This window comes from Pygocentrus nattereri, chromosome 21 (assembly GCF_015220715.1).
Source record: "Pygocentrus nattereri isolate fPygNat1 chromosome 21, fPygNat1.pri, whole genome shotgun sequence".
Taxonomy (NCBI): Eukaryota; Metazoa; Chordata; class Actinopteri; order Characiformes; family Serrasalmidae; genus Pygocentrus; species Pygocentrus nattereri.
This window is the reverse complement of record NC_051231.1, coordinates 6,833,960-6,856,714: the sequence shown is the minus strand read 5'-3', so window position 1 is coordinate 6,856,714 and position 22,755 is coordinate 6,833,960. Positions and strand designations below refer to the sequence as shown.

Below are 22,755 nucleotides of genomic sequence, written 5' to 3'. Positions count from 1 at the left end.
ATTGCAATCTAATGGAGTAACTGTCCAAAAGTATATCACTGCTGACACCACTCCAGCTCATCCCAGAGGTACTGTAAGGAGCTTCAGTACTTCAGTGACTACAGTTCCACTGTTCCATGGCCCAGTGGTGGGTTACTGCAGGCTTCTGTAGCAGAGACTTGACATTGGGCATAGTGACCTTAGGATCATGTGTGGCAGCTCCTGAGTGTCACAATCTAATTTACAGTACTTTTTTATGACACTTATACAAGCTGCGTCAGCATCTGTAGTAGAATTATTATGCAGAACTTTTCAAAAACAAACAGTGGAAGTACCTTCTAAGGATTTTTAAAATAAAGATTCTGTGTAATTCACTCATTGGAATGTAAAGGAGGTCATCCAGAGTGGTTTGATATGAAATGGTTCATTGTAGAGAAACTTGGATTCAGATTTCTTGACAGGATGGGTGTCTACAACACAGCTGTAGCTGTTTATTTATTTGGTGTCCAAAACTAGCAGTCAACCTACACTTATGAGTTTTAGATGTGAACTTGTTAATGGTTAGTAGTAAATCCAAGCTTTCTGGGGGTGCTATTGTGCCTTATAAAACCCTCATGTACTTTTCTGCCATGAGAGGATTAAAAAAAAAACAAAAAAAAACATGCATACATCTTGGGCCCGAATCTGTTTAAAACTGGTAAAACCATGTCAGGCAGTGTGTTCAGAATCATCAGAATAGTCAAAAAAAAAAAAACTGAGCTACCTTTTAAGAGCCATTAAAGTTTTTTTTTTTATTATTCATCACCCTTTCAGTTATCGTTGGATATTATCACCCTTCAGCAGCCAAGTTATAAACCACAAATGTATTGAAATGATTTGCTCTTGGTAGTTTTTTTTCATAATAATGAAAACTCATCTGTTTGCTTGCCACTGTGTCTGTGATTACATTGTATTATCATAGACCCACAGTGCTCTGTAGTCATCTCCTCATTTGGAAACAATGTATTATTTAATTTTCTCTTGGGGTGTTTGAGAAATGACCACATTGGTCATCCAGACTTAAGCTTTAGTAAAATCGTACAACACTTCTCCCCTTAGCTCTGTGTCTCTCCCTCTCCAGCCAAAAGCCTGTCTGTGGATCAGCATAAGAGACTGGTAATGAGATAAATGGACATTACTCTAAAGCCAAACATAGTCCCTTAAGCATGAGTCTATGTCTCAGAAGTCTCTCACAAAAAAATGACCCTCTTGCTCTTCTTTGTCATTGCCTTGTAACTGATGAAGCTGTGCTATGTGGTTGTAGAGGATATATATACTACTCAAAGCTGTTTTGTCCCCCACTTATGTTTGACAGTTTGTGCTGCATACTGAGCTCAGTTCATGCGCAGACCTCTGCGCTCCCTCTTGGCTGAGGGAAGCATATTGCTGAATTCTTCCTCTTACTCATTCTGTCACCACTCTGCTTTTGGCAGTACAGGTTACAGACAACTCTGTGGTGTTATATATAGATCTTAATTTTCTTCAGGACCAAGATGGAAAACTGAAGAAAGCCAGCATTCAGGACAACCAGGACGGGACTTACCAGGTGTCGTATGTGCCAGACAAGGTGGGCCGCTACACTATTGTGATCAAGTACGGAGGCGACGAGATCCCAACGTCTCCATACAGAGTGCGAGCAACTACCACAGGAGATGCCAGCAAGTGCACAGTTACTGGTGAGTGACCTCAGTTTGACTGTCAAAAGCAGTTGCAAGAAAAGAACTGGACAGAAATGTGGTGGTTTGGAGTTTTTCCCTTTGCCTCAAATGTAGATGACCTGAACTGACATGATGGATGCTTTACTGATGTGAACTGAACCAGAGACTGATGTCACATCCAATATACACAGAGTACCAAAATATTTTACAAAAGCCCACCAGCACAATACAAATTGAAATTCCTTGCAGCCTGCCTTTTTCAATGACAAGTACAGACACAGGCATTAAGTGATACTCTTTTAATCCCACAAACGGGGAAATTCCACCTCTGCATTTAACCCATCCATGAAGTGAAACACTACATATACTAGTGAATACACACACACTAGGTGGGCAGCCCTATCCACGGCACCTGGGGAGCAATTGGGGGGTTAGGTGTCTTGCTCAAGGACACCTCAGTCTTGGACTGTCAGCACTATTGATCGAACTGGCAACCTTCCGGTTACAGGGCCAGTTCCCTAACCTCCAGCCCACGACTGCCCCACAGATTTTGTGACAAAATCAGTCATGAGACAAAATCTGGAAAAAGCTATTCCTTTTACTCTTCTCATCTGCACATTTCACTACCACCCCCCACCATTTATATTGTTTTTTTCTTCCTGCAAAAAAAAGAAATAAATATTAATTGGTGATAAGGTATATGAAGTAAATAAGGTAACCATTAGAAAACTTAAAAGAAAAAAGTAAACAAATTGATAGTCAGCACAAATGTATAGTACATACAGGAATAGGTTGCGCAACTCTCTATAGTACATGGAGAGATTTCCAAATAAAAAAAAAAAAACAAACAAAACCTTATTTTTAAAATTGTATTTTCCACCAGTTTTCTCAGCACATTCTAACTGTCTAGTTCTTATTCTGCAGGACCTGGCATTGGGCCTACCATCGGTATTGGGGAGGAGGTGGGCTTTGTGGTGAACACTAAAGGTGCGGGGAAAGGGAAGGTGACCTGCGTCGTGGTCACCCCTGATGGGACTGAGGTGGAGGCTGACGTCATCGAAAATGAGGATGGGACCTTTGACATCTTCTACACTGCACCTACTCCAGGCGCTTACGTTATCTATGTTCGCTTCGGTGGAGAGAATATCCCCCGCAGCCCCTTCAAAGTCACGGTGAGGTTCAATCCCCAACATCTTGCTGTCTTTCAGTTGAGAGGAAACGTATTGATAATAACATGGAATCCTTTCTAGGGTGGGGCAGTATTTTGAGGAAAATAAATCTTCCATTAACCCTCTATTACACAATGTTGCCTCAGGACAACAAACTGATTTACTTGACTTTACAATAACATTATACATATCTAAAGACAACAGTAGGGTTAACAATAAAGGGAAGAGTTTGAGGAAGTCACTAAGAAGCATGTGCTTGTTCAAACTATCTCTTAATGGGTGCTTTTAAATGTCTTTGTAAACATTTAAGTAGAATTTTTTTTGTTGAGTGATTTTGCAAAAATGTGTTTGTTGCCTAGAAGCAACACTGCGACAGTGGAATGGAGTTAGCCAGTCACAAGCCAGGTCTCACCACTGGGAACACGGCTGTTTCTTCACGTTACTGCACAATGTTGCCTTAAGACAACATACTCCAAAAGGACTCCTGCACACATTATTATTATCATTATTTTATTTATTTATTTATTTTTTATTTTTTTAAATCTTGAATTTAATTAACAGGTCCAAAAAAGCAAATCAATCAAGAAAAGTAAAAAATTTTTTGCTCTTATGTGCAGTAGAGGATTAACTTCCTTTAAGAATTTTTTTTTTTGCCTTCTTCTGTATATTATCATTTTTTGTAATGTCAGGTTTTGTTGTTGTGATATTCACTTATGTAGCTATATAAAGTGTGGTCCAAAAGTCGGAGACCACTAGTGAAAAAGGCATCTCATTTGCATTCTTTTCATATTTGGTACATAAAAAGATTATATGAGCTTAACATTTTGAGTAAAAAAAAATATTTACAATACTTTTAAAGTTTCTTAGTAATCTGTATGCCCACCTTTTGCTTTAATGAACAGTAATGGCACAGTTCAGCTGGCGTGAAACTCTGGTTTGCATAAAGTCATTAATTCATAAGTACAGGTCTAAACATTTTATGCAATATGATTTAATGTTATTTTATGCATCATATCACATTCTCATGGAACATTTGTTGTTAATATTGCTGATGTTAACAAGTAGCAGCCTAGCTGGATTTACAGATGCTTGTGATGTGATGGGAAGAAACACTAATGTGGTGAGGAGTGAGAGTGGCAGCAGTTTTATGGTGTTGAGTCTGATTTCAATATCAAGAATTATGGTGGCATTGATGTGAAAGGCCAATGGTACAATGAAAATTGTATTGTTACTATGTTTCTACAATAATAAAATATTAGAGTAATATTTGATATATTAAGACATATTTAGGCCTGTTTCTAAGTCTTGGCAGCAGCATGTCCAGTGTTCCTCTTCCTGTGTGGCCTGTGTTCGTGTATTTGTAACCCACTCTCTCATTTCCCAGGCTACTGATGAGGCTCCTCTGTTGCAGCAGTCAGTCCAGCAGCAACAGCAGCAAGCAGCTCCAGGCGCCGGCTTCCAGCCCTGGGTACACGCACTCTCCACATTGCCTCATCCCCCTTTCATCTCCATCCCTCATTCATCTCTCATCTCTTCCTTTTACACAGCGTGCGCCTACTAGGGGAGCTTGAACACACCGCTGCCGTCACCACTCCCTCTTTTTCAGCCTCTGCACTGACCTCCGGGCTGCCTAAATGCCTAATTGTCTGTTGCCGTGTTTGTCTTGGTCTCTCTTTTCCCCTTCTCTCTGTTGTGATGTAAGTGATTTCCATCCAGTTCTGACCAATCAAGCATCATTCTTTTCAGGAAATGGCTGTCCGTTCATGGCTCATCTGCCCCCCTCTGAATCGGCGCACTGTTCTCTTCTGTGCCCGATTCGCTCTGGAAGCAGCTTTTTTTTTTTTCCACTAGCTTGTTTCATTCATGGCAGAGACTCAGGGGAAACTCCGTCTGGGGCTTTTAGAGCGTCTTAGTTTTGCTTGGAGGCAAATCTGGTGTTAAATAAACTAAAGTGGCCTGCATGGCAACCAAACTGCAGTTACAGTTCTCCCCTACTCCAAACTAAGTGAATGTAGTCCATGTGTAAGCATTGCCACGTTTGATTCATTAAAAAATGGTCCAGACACTTCTTTCTCCGTTACACCACTAAGTGGTGACATTTGTGAGCACCACTGTGAACCTCCATTGAACTGGAGGCTGTCACCTTGCTCATGTCCCATGTGTCCTTATTGACCTTATACTAAGTCAGTCATGCTACATTTCTTCCAGACGAGGAAAAATAGGGGCAATTCTCTAAATCAAAGGGAAAAAAACTATACTCAGGAGTACATAAAGAAGGCCAGCATGTGCCAATACCATCTCTCTTTCCAGCTCAGTTCCTATGGTTATGGGTGTTTTATTTTCTACTTCATTTCTTCTCTCTTCCAGACTGTTCCAGGTGTGCTGGGGGTTTGAATCATCACTTTGTTTTCTTTGTCCTTGGTCACCCCACTTGTCCGTCCAGTGCACGTCTCTGCTGAAGCTGAATCATGAGGCATCTGCTGTCTCACCCTTTCTGCTACTCTGCAGTTCTTCCACTTTTAACACGGATTGGGATGCCTGTCTGTGCACTCTTAATGTCTCCTTTTTAACTTCAAATCTCCTCTCACACACAGGTCACGGATGGAGCGTACATTCCGGTCAACAGTATGAATGGTTCCAGCTTCCGGCCTTTTGACATGGTGATTCCGTTTGCCTTCAGGAAGGGTGAAATCACAGGTCAGAAACAGTTCTGATCATGGAAATTGTGACTTTCACGCATGGTGTTCAGTATCAGCACAGGGGCTAAATTCACAGAAACCTTAAGACAGACAGAGCATGCTCGAACAAGTAGCACTTGTCCTTAAAATTATTCTTAAGAAAAATAGTAAAAAGAGTGATAAAGTTTTTCATTATAGATAATTATAACAATTATAACAATTTATCTAACTTTTTGAAGAAGAAACCTTTTTTTCCTTTCTTCAAGCTCTTAAGCAAGCTCTGCTATTTTTCTGATATGTAGCTAGTCAGTGACGCAATCTTTTCGTTCCAGGAGAAGTTCACATGCCCTCTGGCAAAACAGCCCAACCTGAGATCATCGACAACAAGGATGGAACAGTAACTGTGAAATACGCCCCTACAGAAGCAGGCCTTCATGAGATGCACATCAAATACAATGGCACCCACATACCAGGTTAGAGGCCCTGTAGTTTCTTTGAGCTGTTAACCACTTCCTCTGTAACAGGGATGGGAATTTTAACCATTCTTGCTATTCAAATATCCACATCTTTCAACAAATAATGTTTGATCGTCTCAACAAGGTCATGTTTTATGTTGTTTCTGTGACCATCTGTACTCCAGCCACTGAAATGGAGTACATACATGTAACATTATGACCACCTCCTTGTTTCTGTGCTCATTGTCCATTTTATCAGCTCCACTTACTGTATAGGTGCACTTTGTAGTTCTACAGTTACAGACTGTAGTCCATCTGTTTCACTGATACTTTGTTAGCCCCCTTTTACCCTGTTCTTCAGTGCTCAGGAACCCCATAGACACAGCAGGAACTATGAGTGGTGGATCATTCTCAGCACTGCAGTAACACTGATGTGATGGTGGTGGTGGTGGTGGTGGTGTGTTAGTGTGTGTTGTGCTGGTATGGGTCAGACACAGCAGTGCTGCTGGAGTTTTTAGTGTCCACTCACTGTCCGATCTAGGAGAGATTCCTACCGTCAGTCCACCTTGTAAATGTGAAGTCAGAGACGATAGCTCATCCACTGCTGCGCAGTTTGTATTGGTCATCCATCAGTCCTTAATCAGTGGTCATAGGACACCACCCATGGGACGCTGTTGCCTGGATATTTGTGGTTGGTGGACTATTCTAAGTCCAGCAGTGACACTGAGGTATTTACAGCAAGGAGGTGGTCATAATGTGCCTGATCAGTGTAGTTTCCCCTAGTCCCACAGTGGACCTGCATGGCAACTTTAGATGCTGGAGTTGAAAAGATTCACCTTTTCAAGAGCCTTCTTCAAGGTGAAGTGAGGTAGACCAACAATAATCATTTGGGATATAATTTATAACTTGACATGTTGAAAGAAAGCTCCTGTATGACATCAGGCTCAGAGGATTTGTTTAGTGAAGGTGAAGTACGGGAATTGTAGAGTCAGGCAGGGCTTCTCGTGTTAGGGCTTGTACAAACGCTATGCTTTAACATTATCCCAGTCACCAATCCACCGCTGTCAGCTGCCACAGCCAGGATTAAGTATCAAGCATAATGCCCATGTAGTCCACCAGTTCAGTCCCTCCAAAAGACAACAAGACAAGCCTTACAAGCCCTGCCCAAAGCAGTTATTTTACCGTATAAGGCAGTCATGGCATGACATCGTCTTTGCTTCACTAGTTCCATTGGAAGCCTCTTCCGTAGAATGGGTTGTAATTTGCCCAGGGTAAACAGTGACTCAAAGATTATTGCACATGTGGATATCCTGTTCAGTATTAACAATAAGTCTAGATAAAATGGCCATTGTCCATTGTTTGACACTACTCTGCTTCTGTGCTCCAAAGTGGATATGCTACACCTCTTTGAGTATTTTTCAAAAAGAAGTAAGCAAAACCTTTTGCTTCAGGCACAGCCTTTGGGTTACCACAGTGCACTTTTGAAAGAAAAGACTACTAGAATCAGCAGTAGTCAGTACTTCATTGCCTCAGCTCTGTGGAAATAGCTTGCTCTTTGGATTGCTGCATGTGTACACAAGATGGAGTTCACCTTAGGATTCAGCATGTCTCAGAGTAATTTATAATTTTAATGCTCACACGAAACACCTGTGCAATGGTTTTTAATGCTTTTTTCGCCCCCCGGCCTGTCATAGATCAGTGACAACGACCTCAATGTGTTCATTGTTTGCTTCACAGAGAGTCCTCTGCAGTTCTATGTCAACAATGCTAATAGCCCCAATGTGACGGCCCACGGTCCTGGTCTTGTGTACGGTGTTGCTAACAAACCAGCCACTTTCACTATCTACACTGAGGATGCTGCAGAAGGTAGCCATATTCAAGGCTGTCACTGATTATTATTATTATTACACAATTGGTCCTGTTTAATTGGATTTAGTTAACATTTAAATTAAAGTCACTACATTAAGTTTTGATGGTATAAAAATGCTACCAAAAACTATTAATATAATTATTTTAATGAAGTATTTTATGTTGCACTAAATCCAAACAATGTAGCCTGTTCCTTTTTTTGAAATGTCAGAAAAACTATATATCATGATACACATCATGTATCATTAAAATCTCTTAAGGTTGTTGTTACTGTTATATAGCATCTTTGGATTATTTTGATGATTAGTACATTTTTATTGTGTGGCTACTTTTAAACTGGTTAAACAGACCAATCACAAAAGATGCATGACTTTTTGTTCCAAGAATTAAAAAAAATTGTAGTTGTAATTGTAGTTAAGCAAATCCAGTAGCCTCTGATGTATGTAGATCAGAATATACAGTGGTGCAATTTCGTAGCACTGTCTGATCATTGAATTGATCAAGATCCTATGTATTGTAATGATAGGTGGCCTTGACTTGGCCATTGAAGGCCCATCGAAGGCAGAGATCAGTTGTGTTGACAACAAGGATGGCACCTGCACGGTCACATACCTGCCTACACTGCCAGGAGATTACAACATCTTGGTGCGTTACAATGACAAACACATAGCTGGCAGCCCCTTTACTGCTCGGATCACAGGTGAGGACTTTAACTGGATGTGCAAGAATGTTCAATTTGTTCATCATTCCACTTATTGACCGTATAAATACGGAAACCAGAGTATTGCATTGTTCTGTTTCAGTGAATTTTGCCTTTGTATATTCTTGGTTTATTGTTTACTTATTGTTAGTTTTTGCTTTTGTTTGCAGAAGACAACAAGAGGAGGTCTCATGTGAAACTGGGCTCTGCTGCAGACTTTGCTTTGGACATCACTGAAACTGACCTCAGCTTGCTCACCGCCAGCATTAAAGCCCCTTCAGGCCGTGACGAGCCCTGTCTGCTGAAGAGACAGCCTAACAGTCGCATTGGTGAGATTTTGTCCTCCTGCTAATAAATGTGCATCTGTAGTGAGCTAAAGTTGTAGTGAATTTATAAAGAGTCTGCATGTGGACACATTAGATTCTTAAGTTACTGAATAATTTATAGTACTAGATAATAATTCCTACAACTGTTAACTGCATAATAAGTCCACAGTTTAATGCTGTCCCTAAATCATGACTCTACAAAGTATGAATTCTCTCCTGAATTTTCCTCTGCTGAGCTTCTACGGCTTATGATCTTCTTCAACCTTCACTTGTTCAGGCATTTCTTTCATCCCTCGAGAAGTTGGAGAGCACTTGGTCAGCATCAAGAAGAATGGACGCCATGTTGCTAACAGCCCAATCTCCATCATGGTGGTGCAGTCAGAGATTGGAGATGCTAGCAAGGTGAAAGTGTACGGACAAGGGCTGGTGGAGGGACGCACGTTTGAGATGGCTGACTTTGTAGTGGACACGAGAGATGCTGGTGAGAATCAGATTCTTTTTAACATCCTGTAGATGTATATATGTTAGTTACATTTTATTTAACCAGATACTTAATGTCTTTTAACAGTAGTGACCTGGCATATAGTACAAGTCCACTAAAAGAAGCAGTTCACAGACTTAATGTTATCTTAGAACGTAACATCCCTAGTAGTCTGGAGGGATGGTGAGATGTTTAACATCTGATGGACTCCATTCTTTGGTGTCATGGGTGCTTTAGCTTATGAAGGTTTGTGTTACAGAAATGCTTGGGTAAGTTACACTTTAGATCTGTTGACTTGTCTGATTGCCATACCTTTTTGATATAGTGTACTGCGCCAGATGTGAGTGATACTGATGGGAACACTGTACAGCAGGCACTTTTCCCCCCTCACCTGTTTGGGAGGGTGCCATGTAATTATGACCCATTTAGTTTCTTTCACACCCTCTCTGGGCTACCCAGTTCCGGTATTTTGTAATGCGTAAGTGTTATATGACCAATCTCTGCCAAAATGTCTGGCTCTTCTACGGTGCATTTAGAGTTATTTTTATGCCCACAAATGAACTTAATTAGCTAGGATAGCATCCAAGTAAGCTGTGAAAAGTGACTCAAGGGTTGATTTTGAAGTAGAAATTAGACTTGGACATAAAACCAGCACATTATTTCTGAGTTACTAAGAAGAACTTTTAACTTTTAAATAATAGTGCAGTTAGTCTTATAATTGGCTCAGCTGTAGGTTTGTGATGGTTTTCCCTCTTGAGTCTTATCAGGGTAATGCTCAAACACTAATCTCGCTAAACCTTTGCATAACAGTAGTTATGTATAGTTGGCACCCTAATCACACCCATTGCATTTTTACTAATAGTATTTGTCACTTTTGCACCAAGGTTATGGAGGATTGGCTCTGTCCATTGAGGGGCCCAGTAAAGTGGACATTCAGACAGAAGACATGGACGATGGAACTTGTGGTGTCTCCTATTGTCCCACTGAGCCTGGTACCTACATAGTGTCCATCAAGTTTGCTGAGGAACATGTTCCTGGTATGTCAAGCTATTATTGAAGTTTTTTTCGCGCGTGTGTGTGTGTGTGTGTGTGTGTGTGTGTGTGTGTATATATAATATATACCCCCTACTAGTCCACCAATAATTTTTCTTGCTTGTCCACAGGGAGTCCTTTCAGTGTGAAAGTAACAGGAGAAGGCCGCATTCGTGAGAGTATCACCCATCGTCAGAATGCGGCCTCCGTTGCCACAGTTGGAAGTGTTTGTGACCTTAACCTAAAGATTCCAGGTAAGGGTAGATTCTATTAAAAAACTGAAAACTTTCTTTGTCTGTGCATGGTAATACAGATGTGCAGTACTCTTGCAACCTTTCTACATGATTAAATTAAGATGTAAACAGTTATTCAGAGTGGTTTAATGTGAAATGCTCTGTTCTCAAGAAACTTAATTGTTAAATTAAGTTGTTCAGTGATGGTGAAAGGAACCAGATGAAATGTTTAATGCCTCTGAAAGCTCCCTGACAAGGTTATTACATGTAATACAAATATGAGTACCCTGCCCCCAGTGAAGGGATCATATCTTTGCATTTTGTTGCCACACCATCTCTTGTACAATGTGCTTCATTACTGACACATACCACAGGACATGAAATGTAAACCGAATAAATTGGGCTAGCAGCTATTGTTAGTTTTGACCACTCTAGATTCATAGGACTAATGTTTTTAGCTTTCTGGTAAGTAGAAAAATATTTAAAGTATTTACATACCCTCCTCATTTTTCCTCATCTTCTCACAATGACAGATTTTTTTAAATGAATGATTCCATCTGACAAGCATTCTCAAACAACTCCCACATAGATGTGCAAGACGTTTGGCAGTTGAAGGCTTACCACCCAACTTGTTTGTGATTTCCTGTAAATGAATTTGATGAAGACATGGGGAAAGACATCCCACACCTGGTGTGGGTTTGTCTTCTGTAGAAGCCACCCAGATTCCTAAAAAACAAAAAAAACAGCTTGGACCTCCAGTCTTTCCAAGGACAGTAATTACTTTAGATTCTTTATTTAATACATTTTCTGGCAAATGGCCTTTAAGCACGAAGTTAATAATTGTTCACCATCAGGAGAAAAAAATCAAAGCCTTAACAACTAAATACACCTTTTTTCATTGTTTCATGTGTGCATAGTTTACCGATATTATAGCTTTCATTCTTTATGGGACACTTGGAAGACGTACTACTACAGCTCTAACATTTAGTCTTAAATGTTGGTTGCATTTTCTGTTTCTTACGATCCAAGTAATCTCAAACACATTCAGTTGAGGTCTGGACTTGGAGGTTCTTTTGAGAACTCCAGCAGCTTCTTTATTTGCAAATGTTCTCCTTTTTTGTCGATTCACTCACTAATGTCTTCTTGACTGCTACACATCCTTTGAGATTCGTGAGCAGATGGGCAGAAACACCTGTGTTTTTTTTTTTTTTTTTTTTCCCCCTAGATATTTTGCTTTGACTCATGGTTGCTTTTCCCTCTTCTCCACCCAGTGATGGATCACCGTTATAAAACTGAAGCAATATTAGTGAATAGTGAATATATCAAGGTAAATCGAGAGCGATGGTGAGGAATTGTATGTGGAATTTTGTGAGGAGGATTTCAGACCGTTAGATGGATGATGTTGGATAGATGACTTTTTTGTTTCTGGTGTCAGGAGAGATTAAGGCTTTGCATCTTATGTATTTTTAAGTAAATATTTTCTCCGTAAGTGCCTGCCTTGGATAAATTACACAAATGTCCATGGGTGCTCTTGACTCCTTAATTTCTGGTTAGTATTCCTTAAACGTGCCAGGTGAAATTCCTGAGTAAACATTACTGTGTGCCAAGCTGAAATGTGTCTTATCCTTGTTTGGATATTTCATTCTCCCCCAAGAGGCATACCTGAATAAAAAGATCCAGGATGGATGTCTCACTGTCTTTCTCATTTCCTCCTGGTGTTGTGCCAATCCCTTCATTTAAGCCCGTATAGTGTCAAGCTTGGCATCTGGAGTGTTTTCTGGAAGAGTACAAAAGGGTCTGTTGTCCTCAGAGTGGTTTTTTTAATGTAAATAACTTCCTAAGAACGGAAACCTGTTCATATTAGTATCTAGGACTGGAGCTTTTAATGTGACCAAGTGTAAATTGCTTACCATTTTCATCTCTGTGTTGGTAGACTTGCCAACAAGGCCTGGCTTATTGCATGATAGAATTGTGTTCCAATTGTACATGTAGTTGTCACTCAGATCTTGTCAGTGTGACTTTGAGAGTCTTTTTGGTTGTCCACATAGTATAAGTAAAGCCATATGTAACATAACATGTGAAGAGTGCATCAGATATTAAAGATTGCGAACTCTGTAGTTGATGTAGCTGCATCTGTGCCGTAATTTCTTTGCAGAGCACTGGAGACTAGAGCGCATGTGTTGCTGCACAGTCATATCAGAGGCTGGGGTGTGTTGATGAAGCTCGGTGGATGTACTCTGCATATGTTCTAGTTGAAGTTTGTGTTGCACAGTTCATAAGAACTTGTTGCTTTTGTTGGGTCATTAGGTTCAGAGACTGAATCGCACTGACTGAAGCCATATGTGAGCTGTCTTTAAGTATCGGTCTTGGGTAACGAGGGTTGTAAGCTAATGGAGGGTTTGCTGTGAGTAATGAGCATTGTAATGGAGTGGTGGCCACACAGGGCTTTGCTCCCTGCTATCTGAGCTCATGCACTGGCGGGGTGAGGTGAGGCCTCTCACCCACTGCTGCACGCTGAAGCTAGCAGATGGCCATAGCCTGAATGATCTAAACAATCTGAGTAGCAATGATGACATATAGTACTGTGCAAAAGTCATGTACCACCCTTTCATTTATTTAATTTCCAGTCAAAGCAGCCGTTGAGTACAAGTGACTGAAATTTTGGCATCGGGGGAAAAAAAGCAGAAAACATATATTGAAAAGGAAATTACATAGACGCTTCTACAACTAAATAGAATATCAATTTATTTGTGTTTAATGTGTCCACCCTTTGTGTTTATTAAGGTTTCTGTTCTTTTCAGGAGACTTGCTTTGGTTTTTCAAAGAAATCTGCAGGGATATTTGTCCACACTCATTCACTGTGTTGTATTTGGGTTATGTTGATTTTTAGTTTTGTTATTTGTCACAATTACCATGATTTAATTGTGAGTACTTGGATTGAATTTGTTCAATTTCAATCAATCTATTTGTGCTTATCTTATGAGCTTCTTTTTGGCAAATGATGTGTGGTTTTGGAGGCAAATTTTCATTTATGATTTTTGATCTACTCAAATTTGTAATGTCACAAGGGTGGGTTTAGGTGGCTGCTTCTGTGAATGATTCTTTGGGCACAGCTTTTGTTGGGAGGATGCAGCTGTAACTGTTTGGTTTTAAGATTAGAAGGATGGTAGAGTGCTCAAAAATAAAGATTGTACAAGTTAAACACTGACAGATTTGACGTTATGTTTAGTGTTGGAGGGTTTTGTTTAATTTTCTGTTAAATATAATGAATAATTTGTACTTTTATTTTGATTGGAAATTTATACACAAGTTATCGTCCCCTTAGCACAGAAATATGGTGAATATGATTTAAGTAATTGAATGTCTAGCAAGTCTTTAGATCTAGAGTACTGTAAAATGCTGTTAGTCAGTAGGTGATGTAAATTCTTTCTGTACCTTGAAATATTTAAGAGTGAAGCTTCGTATCAGAGAGGTGTCTGAGCTCGCCAAGTCTGGCCAGTAAGCATTTGTCTGAGAAATCGCTAACCTTTGTATATATTATACCTGCCTCCGTCACAGTATTGCAAGTCAAGTACTTCAAGTAATAGCCTTCACCCCACACAGCCGTGTTTGATTTTAGCGGATCGTTTTCCGTAGACCTACTCTTTGTAGCTTTTCCTGCTTTTCTTCCTTCTTTTCAGCCTTTTGCTATTTCCCCTCAAAATGTTTGTCTCTTGTTGTCCTTTATCTTTCCTTACTGCTTCTTTCCTCTTCTCTTTCTCTGCCTGTGTCTGTCTTCCTTTAGTGACCTGGTTCCTCCTGGCTCTAGCACGGGAGCTCCTCTCTCGTGGAGTTTACCGCTCTCGCTGCTCTCTGCGGCTCGGGAGAAACACCCAGGCAGCCTCTTGCTCTTCTCAGCCTCTGAGGGTCAAACACTTCACTGTGGGGATAGTGAGGATTGGCCCAGCATCCCTGGCAAGGCCCTCTGGGCTGGAGGGTGCGTTTTAAGCGCTGGGCATGTGGACGAAGAGGTTGGCAGAAAGCGCTTGCTTTTGTTTGCTGCATGTCGTCGTTGTTGTTGTGCACATAAATGGAGTGTGTGGATAGCATACCTTCCTAATTAGAGCTGCAGCAAACAGTTACTTTACAAGCAATTATCTATTCATTTAGTTAAATGTCTAATCCATCATTTATGCCTTCTTTGGTAACTCTACCTTTGCCGCCACCATTTATTCAAAGTTTTGACTGGGTGGCACGCAGCGTCTTCTTTTATGATACAGCCATGTCACCATGTTTTAGAAAACTTTTGCTTTTTAATCAAGCAACACAGTGACTTTTTCTCCATAATCAAGGTCAATAACAACACTTTGTTGACTAAGCGTTGCAGCCCTAATTCTAATATACTTCATACCATAAATACAGTTTCCAGCACTGCTCAATGCCTTTGCATGTTACTTATCTTGCTGTTACGTTGTCAAATCCAGAACAAGACCCCAGAAATAAATCATAAATAACTTACATATTGCTTTAACTTTACATTGGGAAGTCAATACAACATTTTAAGACAAATGCAAGTCACATTTTACATCACCATTAATTTTACTAAGGTAGTTACATTGTGACTTATGTACCCTCATATCTTTTAAATTGATTGATTTTCCAATGCAATGTTGGTCTCACTGGTCTCTTCAGGCAACTTGCTTGTGCATATATCTCCACTGGCACTGTTAATGTGTGCCTTTATATGTAGCACTTCTGAACTGGTGTGCAGTAGCTTTTAGTCCTTTAAAAATCCATTTACAGTGTCAGCGTTCTGATATGTTAGACTGTGTTGCTTGCAGATTCATACTTCAATGCAAATTTGAGAATCCCCAGGCACCACACAGCACACCCACACATCCCCTTGAAAGTATGGTATATCTAAGATGCTGAGTGGAAACACTTCTCTACCTCCCCTTCTTATGTTCATAATTTCTTCACTGATATACACTCTGTATTCTCTCTCTCTTCCAGTGTTTTACCCATTCATCACCACTCTGTCTTTCTCCTCTTTCCCCTGTCTCTGCTGTCCAGAGATCGATATCCTTGACATGTCCGCTCAGGTCACCAGCCCTTCAGGAGCCACAGAACCTGCGGAGATTGTTGAAGCGGGCAACAACACCTACTGCGTGCGTTTTGTGCCTCGTGAGATGGGTGTACACACTGTTAGTGTGAAGTATCGTGGGCAACATGTGCCAGGAAGCCCCTTCCAGTTCACAGTGGGGCCTCTGGGAGAAGTAGGATCCCATAAAGTGAGGGCAGGAGGCCCTGGCCTAGAGAGGGCAGAGATAGGCATACCGGGTACTGAAATACCATTAACATCTTACTTAAATGAATGGGTTTGTGTTGTAATTAATACATAATTACACTTTTTGTTTTACACTGATGTAGTTGATCAGCCAAGACATGACTGGTGACCAAAAATGGTTTAATTGGTTTTGCGCTGCAGCTGCAAGGCTAAAAAAATAATGGAACTGTATTTACACAGATTAGCATCATGCAAGCTATGACTAAATTATGGCACCCCTGCCTCAAACTATGCTATTAAAAAAATATATGCAAATATTTTTAAAAAAGGTTTTTGATCCTATATGATACTGCCAATTTTTTAATAGAAATAAGTATCAGCTAATCAATAGCATCCACTAGTCTGAAGTCTAAATTCTGTCTGCACTTGGTCAGTTTTAACTACAATAGACTCATATCTCCAGTGCAAAAGTAAAGAAGCAGACGTTTTGGCTGATCAGTACATTTGAGGTAAAGGGAAAATTCTGGAAATTTAATTGTTTGCTGAACTATTGCTTTAAAATAAATAAGCTGTTTTTTAAATTACTGCCTAATTACAATTCCATGTACTACTTTTTATATAATGTTATATATTATATATATTTATATAACTTGCATTTCATTCTACAGCTGAGTTCAGTATCTGGACACGTGAAGCTGGGGCTGGAGGTCTCACCATCGCTGTGGAGGGCCCCAGCCGTGCAGAGATCTCTTTTGAAGACAGGAAGGATGGGTCCTGTGGTGTTTCCTATGTGGCTCATGAACCTGGTCTGCAAAGTTTGCCTTCCTGTATAATTCCTGTCTAGAAGTGAGCTTGTCCATCTTGCTCATATTTCTCTTTTTGCAGGTGACTACGAGGTTTCTGTGAAATTCAATGACGAGCACATACCAGACAGCCCCTACCTGGTGCCTGTGTTGGCCCCCTCAGACGACGCACGCCGACTCACTGTTACCAGTCTTCAGGTGAGACATGAGGAAACATCTCCACACTTGGACGTGTCCGCAGCTGTCAAAGAATAGGGTTCAGATCTCTGAAATATCCAGTTCAACAGTGGCTTATTTTAGTCATTCCTCCACAGAAATCATAATATATGATTCCTTACTGTGATGTCAGTGTTTTTCTAACTGTGGCCAGGTGACCTGATCACTTTGGATTAAGGAAATGCGTGCTTAGTTTCAAAAGCTGGTCTCTTCAGGCAAAATTGACCAACCTATCTTCACTAATAGGAAGCACTTACTGAATTATATAATGTACATAGATAATGCTTTTTGTATTCTTGCAAAATCATAATGCTTTTGAAAGGGTAGGTGTAGCAGGTGTAGAAATAAAGGGAACGACTTAAATATTCATTTCTTGCAAACATTTGTGTTAGAATTTAATTTAAATACCTCACCCCCACCTATTTAGCTTTAATGTATATTTGGCCCAAGTATAACTTGAGTTGAACTACAAACAAATATATATTTGCCATGTTAGACCTACAGTATTTATGCGCATAGACAGTGTGGTGTAATGGGCTAAATGTGTCTGTCTTTCCCACCCCTTAAATCTTAATGAAACATCACTATGTGCTTGAGAAGACAGATAAATTTCAGGGTGTTTTCTAACATAAGCATCCAAGTCTAGTCTCAGCTGAGCGATAAAGTTACTCCATATGAGTTATTCTATTCCACATGGAGCACTTATTCACAAATATGTTTGGAAAAAGAAAAAGCTTGGACATTTGAAATACTGAATTCAGACTGTTTTGGAACATCTGTAAGTTTATGATTGAGAAGCATTTTGGTTGCTTTTTTTTTTTTTTTTTTTTTTTTTTAAATCTGGTTTAGTTAGGAAGACACCCTACTTTGAATAGCTGCTGGACATCAATCAACTTGTGTGGAAACTCTGGTGTTTCTCTTGTGTTTCATTTAAAGGCTTTTAACAGGGACATGACTCAAACTCACTAAAGCGCTGGCTAAAGCAGAGAGAGAGAAACACCACAACTGTAAAAACTCATTTCCTGACCCATTTTCACTTTCACTTCTGTAGTCTAGTAAACCTACTAGTTCATCTGCTCTCCCTACAAACAACTTTAATAATGTGGTGACCTCTCTTTACTTTAGCTGGTCCACTGTGAGTTCAGGTAAAACCAGCCGAAAATGTGCTTTTAATTAATGCAATCATTCTGATAACGTAGTGCTAACTTATGCAATAAATTGTCATATTGTCAGTCAGGGGTGGGTAATATGGCAGAAAATATCATTTTCATGATGGATATCACAATATTTTGATGTGCAGACAAAATGCACAAGTAGTGCCACATTTAGAAACAGCCATAAAGAACTTTTGGTTATTTATTATTTATATATATATATATATATATATATATATATATATATATATATATATATATATAAAACTTTTTTTTTATATATTTCACATACTGTATTGAATTTGTACCACAAACCCAATGGAACAGTACTAGTTATGTCCTCTTTTTAATGAAACGTGTTCAAGTGCTGACGATATCTATGATATGCTCAGAAAAGCAATTTATCATGATAATGATAAATGTCATATTGCCCACTTCTACTGTTGGGGACAGACTTATATTGGGTCAGAGATAACAGAACCAGAACACTTTTAGGGTGGGAGATATGATTTCAATTTGCACTGTTCACTACTTCAGGAGTCAGGCCTCAAGGTGAATCAGCCAGCTTCATTTGCTGTGCGACTGAATGGTGCTCAGGGTACCATCGATGCGAAAGTGCACAGTCCCTCTGGAGCTCTGGAAGAGTGTGTAGTTAAAGAACTGGAACAAGGTGAGAATCCAAAATCCTTTGTGACTGCCAGTAGACAGAGTGGGGAGAGATTGTTTCACAGTTTTATTTGGGCATTTTCCTGATGGGAAACGGCTAAATCGAAAGTGAATATTAAAAAAATTTGAAGATGTTATTTTCTGTGGTTGCTTAATAATCAGGAAACTAGTAAACACTCTCTGTATTGTTTGGATGGAACAGTATTGTCACCGTTTTAAATAGCAGCGGTTACATCCACGCATTTTTTTATGTCTTTAGAAACTAGACTGAACTAAGATCTTTACAAGTGCTGTATAAAAGACTAGTTAATTTTATAGGTCTATTTACATGCTGGCCAGCATAGTTTAACATTTTAAGAGCCCTTCATTTGCAGGTTTCCCAATGTTTAAAAAGAACTTCCTTTTTTTCTTCTTCTATTTAAATATCTAATGATGGGACGTCTGTGGTCCAAAATCAGTCATCACAACTGTTACTATTGTTAAAGCCACAGACTGTTGCAAAAGCTTTGCGTGTCTGTCACTGGAGTGATCTTGGTCTTTACATTTCCAAATCTATCACAAATAGTCCAGACAATATCAGCCTGGACCACATTATTTTAATTGGCCTAATCTTATGTTGACCGTAGTTGGACCATGACTGTCAAATCATGCTGTTTACATGATACATGCTTAGTTAAACTAAGTCTTAGACGAAGAGTGAACTACTGGTGTTCTTGTAAACATCAGTGTTATAGTACAGTTGTTCAAATATACTGAAAATGTTTACAGAGCACTAATACATAATACAGCTATTGTATTGATACTACTGTTTACTATACTTATAAGTATGTAAATGTCTTTTCCTGCCACAGGGAAACTGTAGTGGTACAGTGTTATCTTTGACTGGGTCAACTTCACACAGTAAAATATATCAGGACCAGCCTACCTCTTTTCTCTTCATGTATCCTGGCAGAGAGCATTATAAAGGGATTGTCATTGGGTCAGTTTGTCCTGTGTTTGGTGTATTTTGACTGAACTTTGTTGTTGCTTGCTCTCCAGACAAGTATGCCATTCGTTTTATCCCACGAGAGAATGGAATCCACACTATTGACGTCAAGTTCAACGGCACACACATCCCAGGCAGTCCCTTCCAGGTGAGAGTGGGAGAACCAGGACAGGGTGGAGACGCCGGGCTTGTTACGGCCTATGGTGCTGGTCTGGAGAGAGGAACCACAGGTAAAACAGTTAGATCCATATGCTTGAACATATTTAGTATGGGGCAAGACTGTGGCTCTGAATTATTCCATTCCAGTTCATGTTCTAGTAGTAACTGCCTGCTTATGTTGATGTAGTGCCAGATTTTCTTGCCCAAGTCCTGCTCTTGGTTCCAGCTGCAAATAGTCTTTGCTGCAAGTGACTTCTTTATCTAACATAATTTTGCTTTGGAATGTGCTATGAAAGGAAGTTTGTTTTCTTATGGTATGATAAAATATGGCACGATGTTTTTATACACAATAGAGGGGAAAGTCTGTCAAACATGTCCTGAGTTTTAGGCTTTTAACATAATGGAAGTGTGTTTGGGTAAACTGTGGTCTACATTTTTTCTCAAAGTTTACTTTCCCTTTACTCCCAAACAATGTCAGTAAGTTGAAACCGAACACAAAGCCCACTAAACTTGACTGTAATGTTTTTGTAGTTTGGAAAGTACTAAGACACGTGACTCTCTGTCTAGACTGTACTGTAAATGTGTCCTTTTCCCAGTGTTGAATGCCTCAACAAATCTTTACAACATAGTCTAACAGTACTGATCAAAGGTTTGGACAACTACTCAGGGATTTGTCAATTATACCATTTTCCACATATTACAATTACATTAAAACATGTCAAATGACATGTTGAGTTTGTAAGTTAAAATAAGCTAAAACACCATCCATTGTTGATTTTAGTGCATGATTTCTATTTTTTTTTTTTTTTTTTTTTTCCCCCAACATGTTGGGGGGCACAAATTATGCCATAACTTTTGCACAGACATTTTATTATATATTTTGTACTATATATCAAATTCAACAAATAAAGTCAATTGTGTTTTCTTATTCACACTTAAGAAATCAGCAAACGGCCCAAGTATTTGGATACGACTGTATAGTAGAAGATGCATTCAAACTAACGTGAACAGCCAATCAGAATGCAGCTGACAAAATCTAGCTTGGAGTGCAGTAGACTTGGTTTAGACAAACAGCAAGGTTATAAAAACTGTTTATTCAGTTAGTCAGATGGCTCTTCTCAGCGCAGGCATAATAGAATTATGTTTGAGTCTTGCGCTTTACTCAGTCAGTGGATCATCTCCACACTGCTCATTGTTTCAGCAAGATGATTTAAACAGAAGGAACTTGTATTACCTAACCTGTTAGTCATGGAACCCATCCAGCGCACATGTGTGTCTTTTTCAAACTGGCCTAATTGAATTGTGGTCAAAGGAAAAGCCTCCCACTGTCAGAGAAGCATCAGTCTGCAACAGTCAAAGTTTGATTTAACATCACTGTTTTTGTCGTTAAACAGTGAAAAAAGAGAGAATGACAGCCCTCTTTGTGTTAACGATGGTGAAGTTGATAAGCACAGTGGTGGAAATAAAGAGAGACACAGGGATGACACAGAGGAAGTGTAAATCAGGCTTTGTTAAGCTCAGGGCTGAGTTAGTGGGGGAATACAGTTCCTTCTTCCAGCTGGTCTGAGCTGATTATGTCAGTGTCTGCCACTGTGTGGGGATTTATGTGTTCTGCTGAACAGTGATGCTGTGTTTGGGGTTTATCGTTTTTCTGCAGGTTTTGTGGCCACATAGTGGGATGTACTGTTAAGCTCAGTGTAGTGTTTTGACATGTAAAACCTTGCTGCACTGAGATGGACTATACTTGCTTGCCCAAGTCTGACATCACAGTGCTTAGCCCCAAAACCTCTATGCTTGTTATTTGTCTTAAGACATGTTGTTCATTAACTATTATAAAATAAATATATACGTTATATTTGTGTTTTGTCAGTTGGTTGTCTAATCTGTTAGACAAGCCATTCTAATCATGTCTAATCAATTATTTGTTAATTTCTAGATTTATACATTTGATATAAATACCATCAAATAGTATTTTGTTTATAGTACAATGTCATTGACAGTTGTAGAAGCTACACTGAACTGAAATTACCCTCATAGGACTAGACATCAAAATTCAGTACTTTTATGAGATTAATTGAATTGACTGTCTAAACTTACTCCACTGTGCTCAGTGAATATACCCTCTTCCAATACCTCACACTCATTTCTGCATAAAGCCTTAGCCACTTTCATTTTGCTGTCTAAAAGAATGTATAGAAAAAAAGTTAATCATCAAATTCAAGGTATCAGCTTTGGTATCAATATTGACAATATAATTGACAATATTGACACACAAGGGCCCTTCTGATTCACACCATTTGTATTCTTTGTTCAGGCAACCAGTCAGATTTCATCATCAACACCACCAAAGCCGGGCCAGGCTCTCTGGCAGTGACTATTGAGGGGCCCTCAAAGGTGAAGATGGAGTGCCAGGAGTGCCCTGAGGGTTTCAAAGTACAGTACACGCCAATGGCCCCTGGAAACTACCTGATCAGCGTTAAATACGGGGGGCCTAACCACATCACAGGCAGCCCCTTCAAGGCCAAAGTCACAGGTATGCAGAAGAGTCATGATCTTGTTGGGTTAGAATGGGTGAAGAGGAGTTGGTCAAACCATTAATGATTTAATGACTGTCATGCAAAGTAGGTCTGTGAGTGAAATTGTTTTGACTGAGATGGAGCTGCACAGCAGTTTGTTAATGTTTTAATAGCCTTGTATTTGCAGCACACACACACACACACACACATAAAAATATTACTTGAGTACATCAGTATGATTCAAGTAGCAGTAAAAGTAGCCTGAACTGAAGTAGGATTGGGCACCCCTTAGCTGAACCAACATATCAGAATGAAATACAAAAATGGAATTAGTAACTTGATGTAAATGGTAAAATGTAGATATTACTCTA

General features: G+C 39.6%; 1 protein-coding gene across 3 annotated transcripts in view; it reads left to right on the top strand.

The window, feature by feature from the left end:
* LOC108431615 (filamin-B) overlaps positions 1-22,755 on the top strand; it is an 85,409-nt gene that overhangs the window by 60,803 nt on the left and 1,851 nt on the right. Inside the window, exons 27-43 of one of the 3 annotated variants that reach the window (XM_017704884.2) lie at positions 1,505-1,694; positions 2,601-2,848; positions 4,230-4,313; positions 5,440-5,542; positions 5,856-5,996; positions 7,716-7,844; positions 8,374-8,547; positions 8,718-8,876; positions 9,151-9,354; positions 10,239-10,391; positions 10,518-10,640; positions 15,672-15,938; positions 16,554-16,691; positions 16,771-16,886; positions 18,596-18,728; positions 19,763-19,939; positions 22,183-22,401. In XM_017704884.2, the coding sequence (XP_017560373.1) occupies positions 1,505-1,694; positions 2,601-2,848; positions 4,230-4,313; positions 5,440-5,542; positions 5,856-5,996; positions 7,716-7,844; positions 8,374-8,547; positions 8,718-8,876; positions 9,151-9,354; positions 10,239-10,391; positions 10,518-10,640; positions 15,672-15,938; positions 16,554-16,691; positions 16,771-16,886; positions 18,596-18,728; positions 19,763-19,939; positions 22,183-22,401 (2,758 nt within the window). Of the gene's footprint in view, positions 1-1,504; positions 1,695-2,600; positions 2,849-4,229; positions 4,314-5,439; positions 5,543-5,855; positions 5,997-7,715; positions 7,845-8,373; positions 8,548-8,717; positions 8,877-9,150; positions 9,355-10,238; positions 10,392-10,517; positions 10,641-14,403; positions 14,630-15,671; positions 15,939-16,553; positions 16,692-16,770; positions 16,887-18,595; positions 18,729-19,762; positions 19,940-22,182; positions 22,402-22,755 lie in introns of those variants that run through there. The other 2 variants (XM_017704885.2, XM_037532182.1) reach the window with 2 other exon arrangements.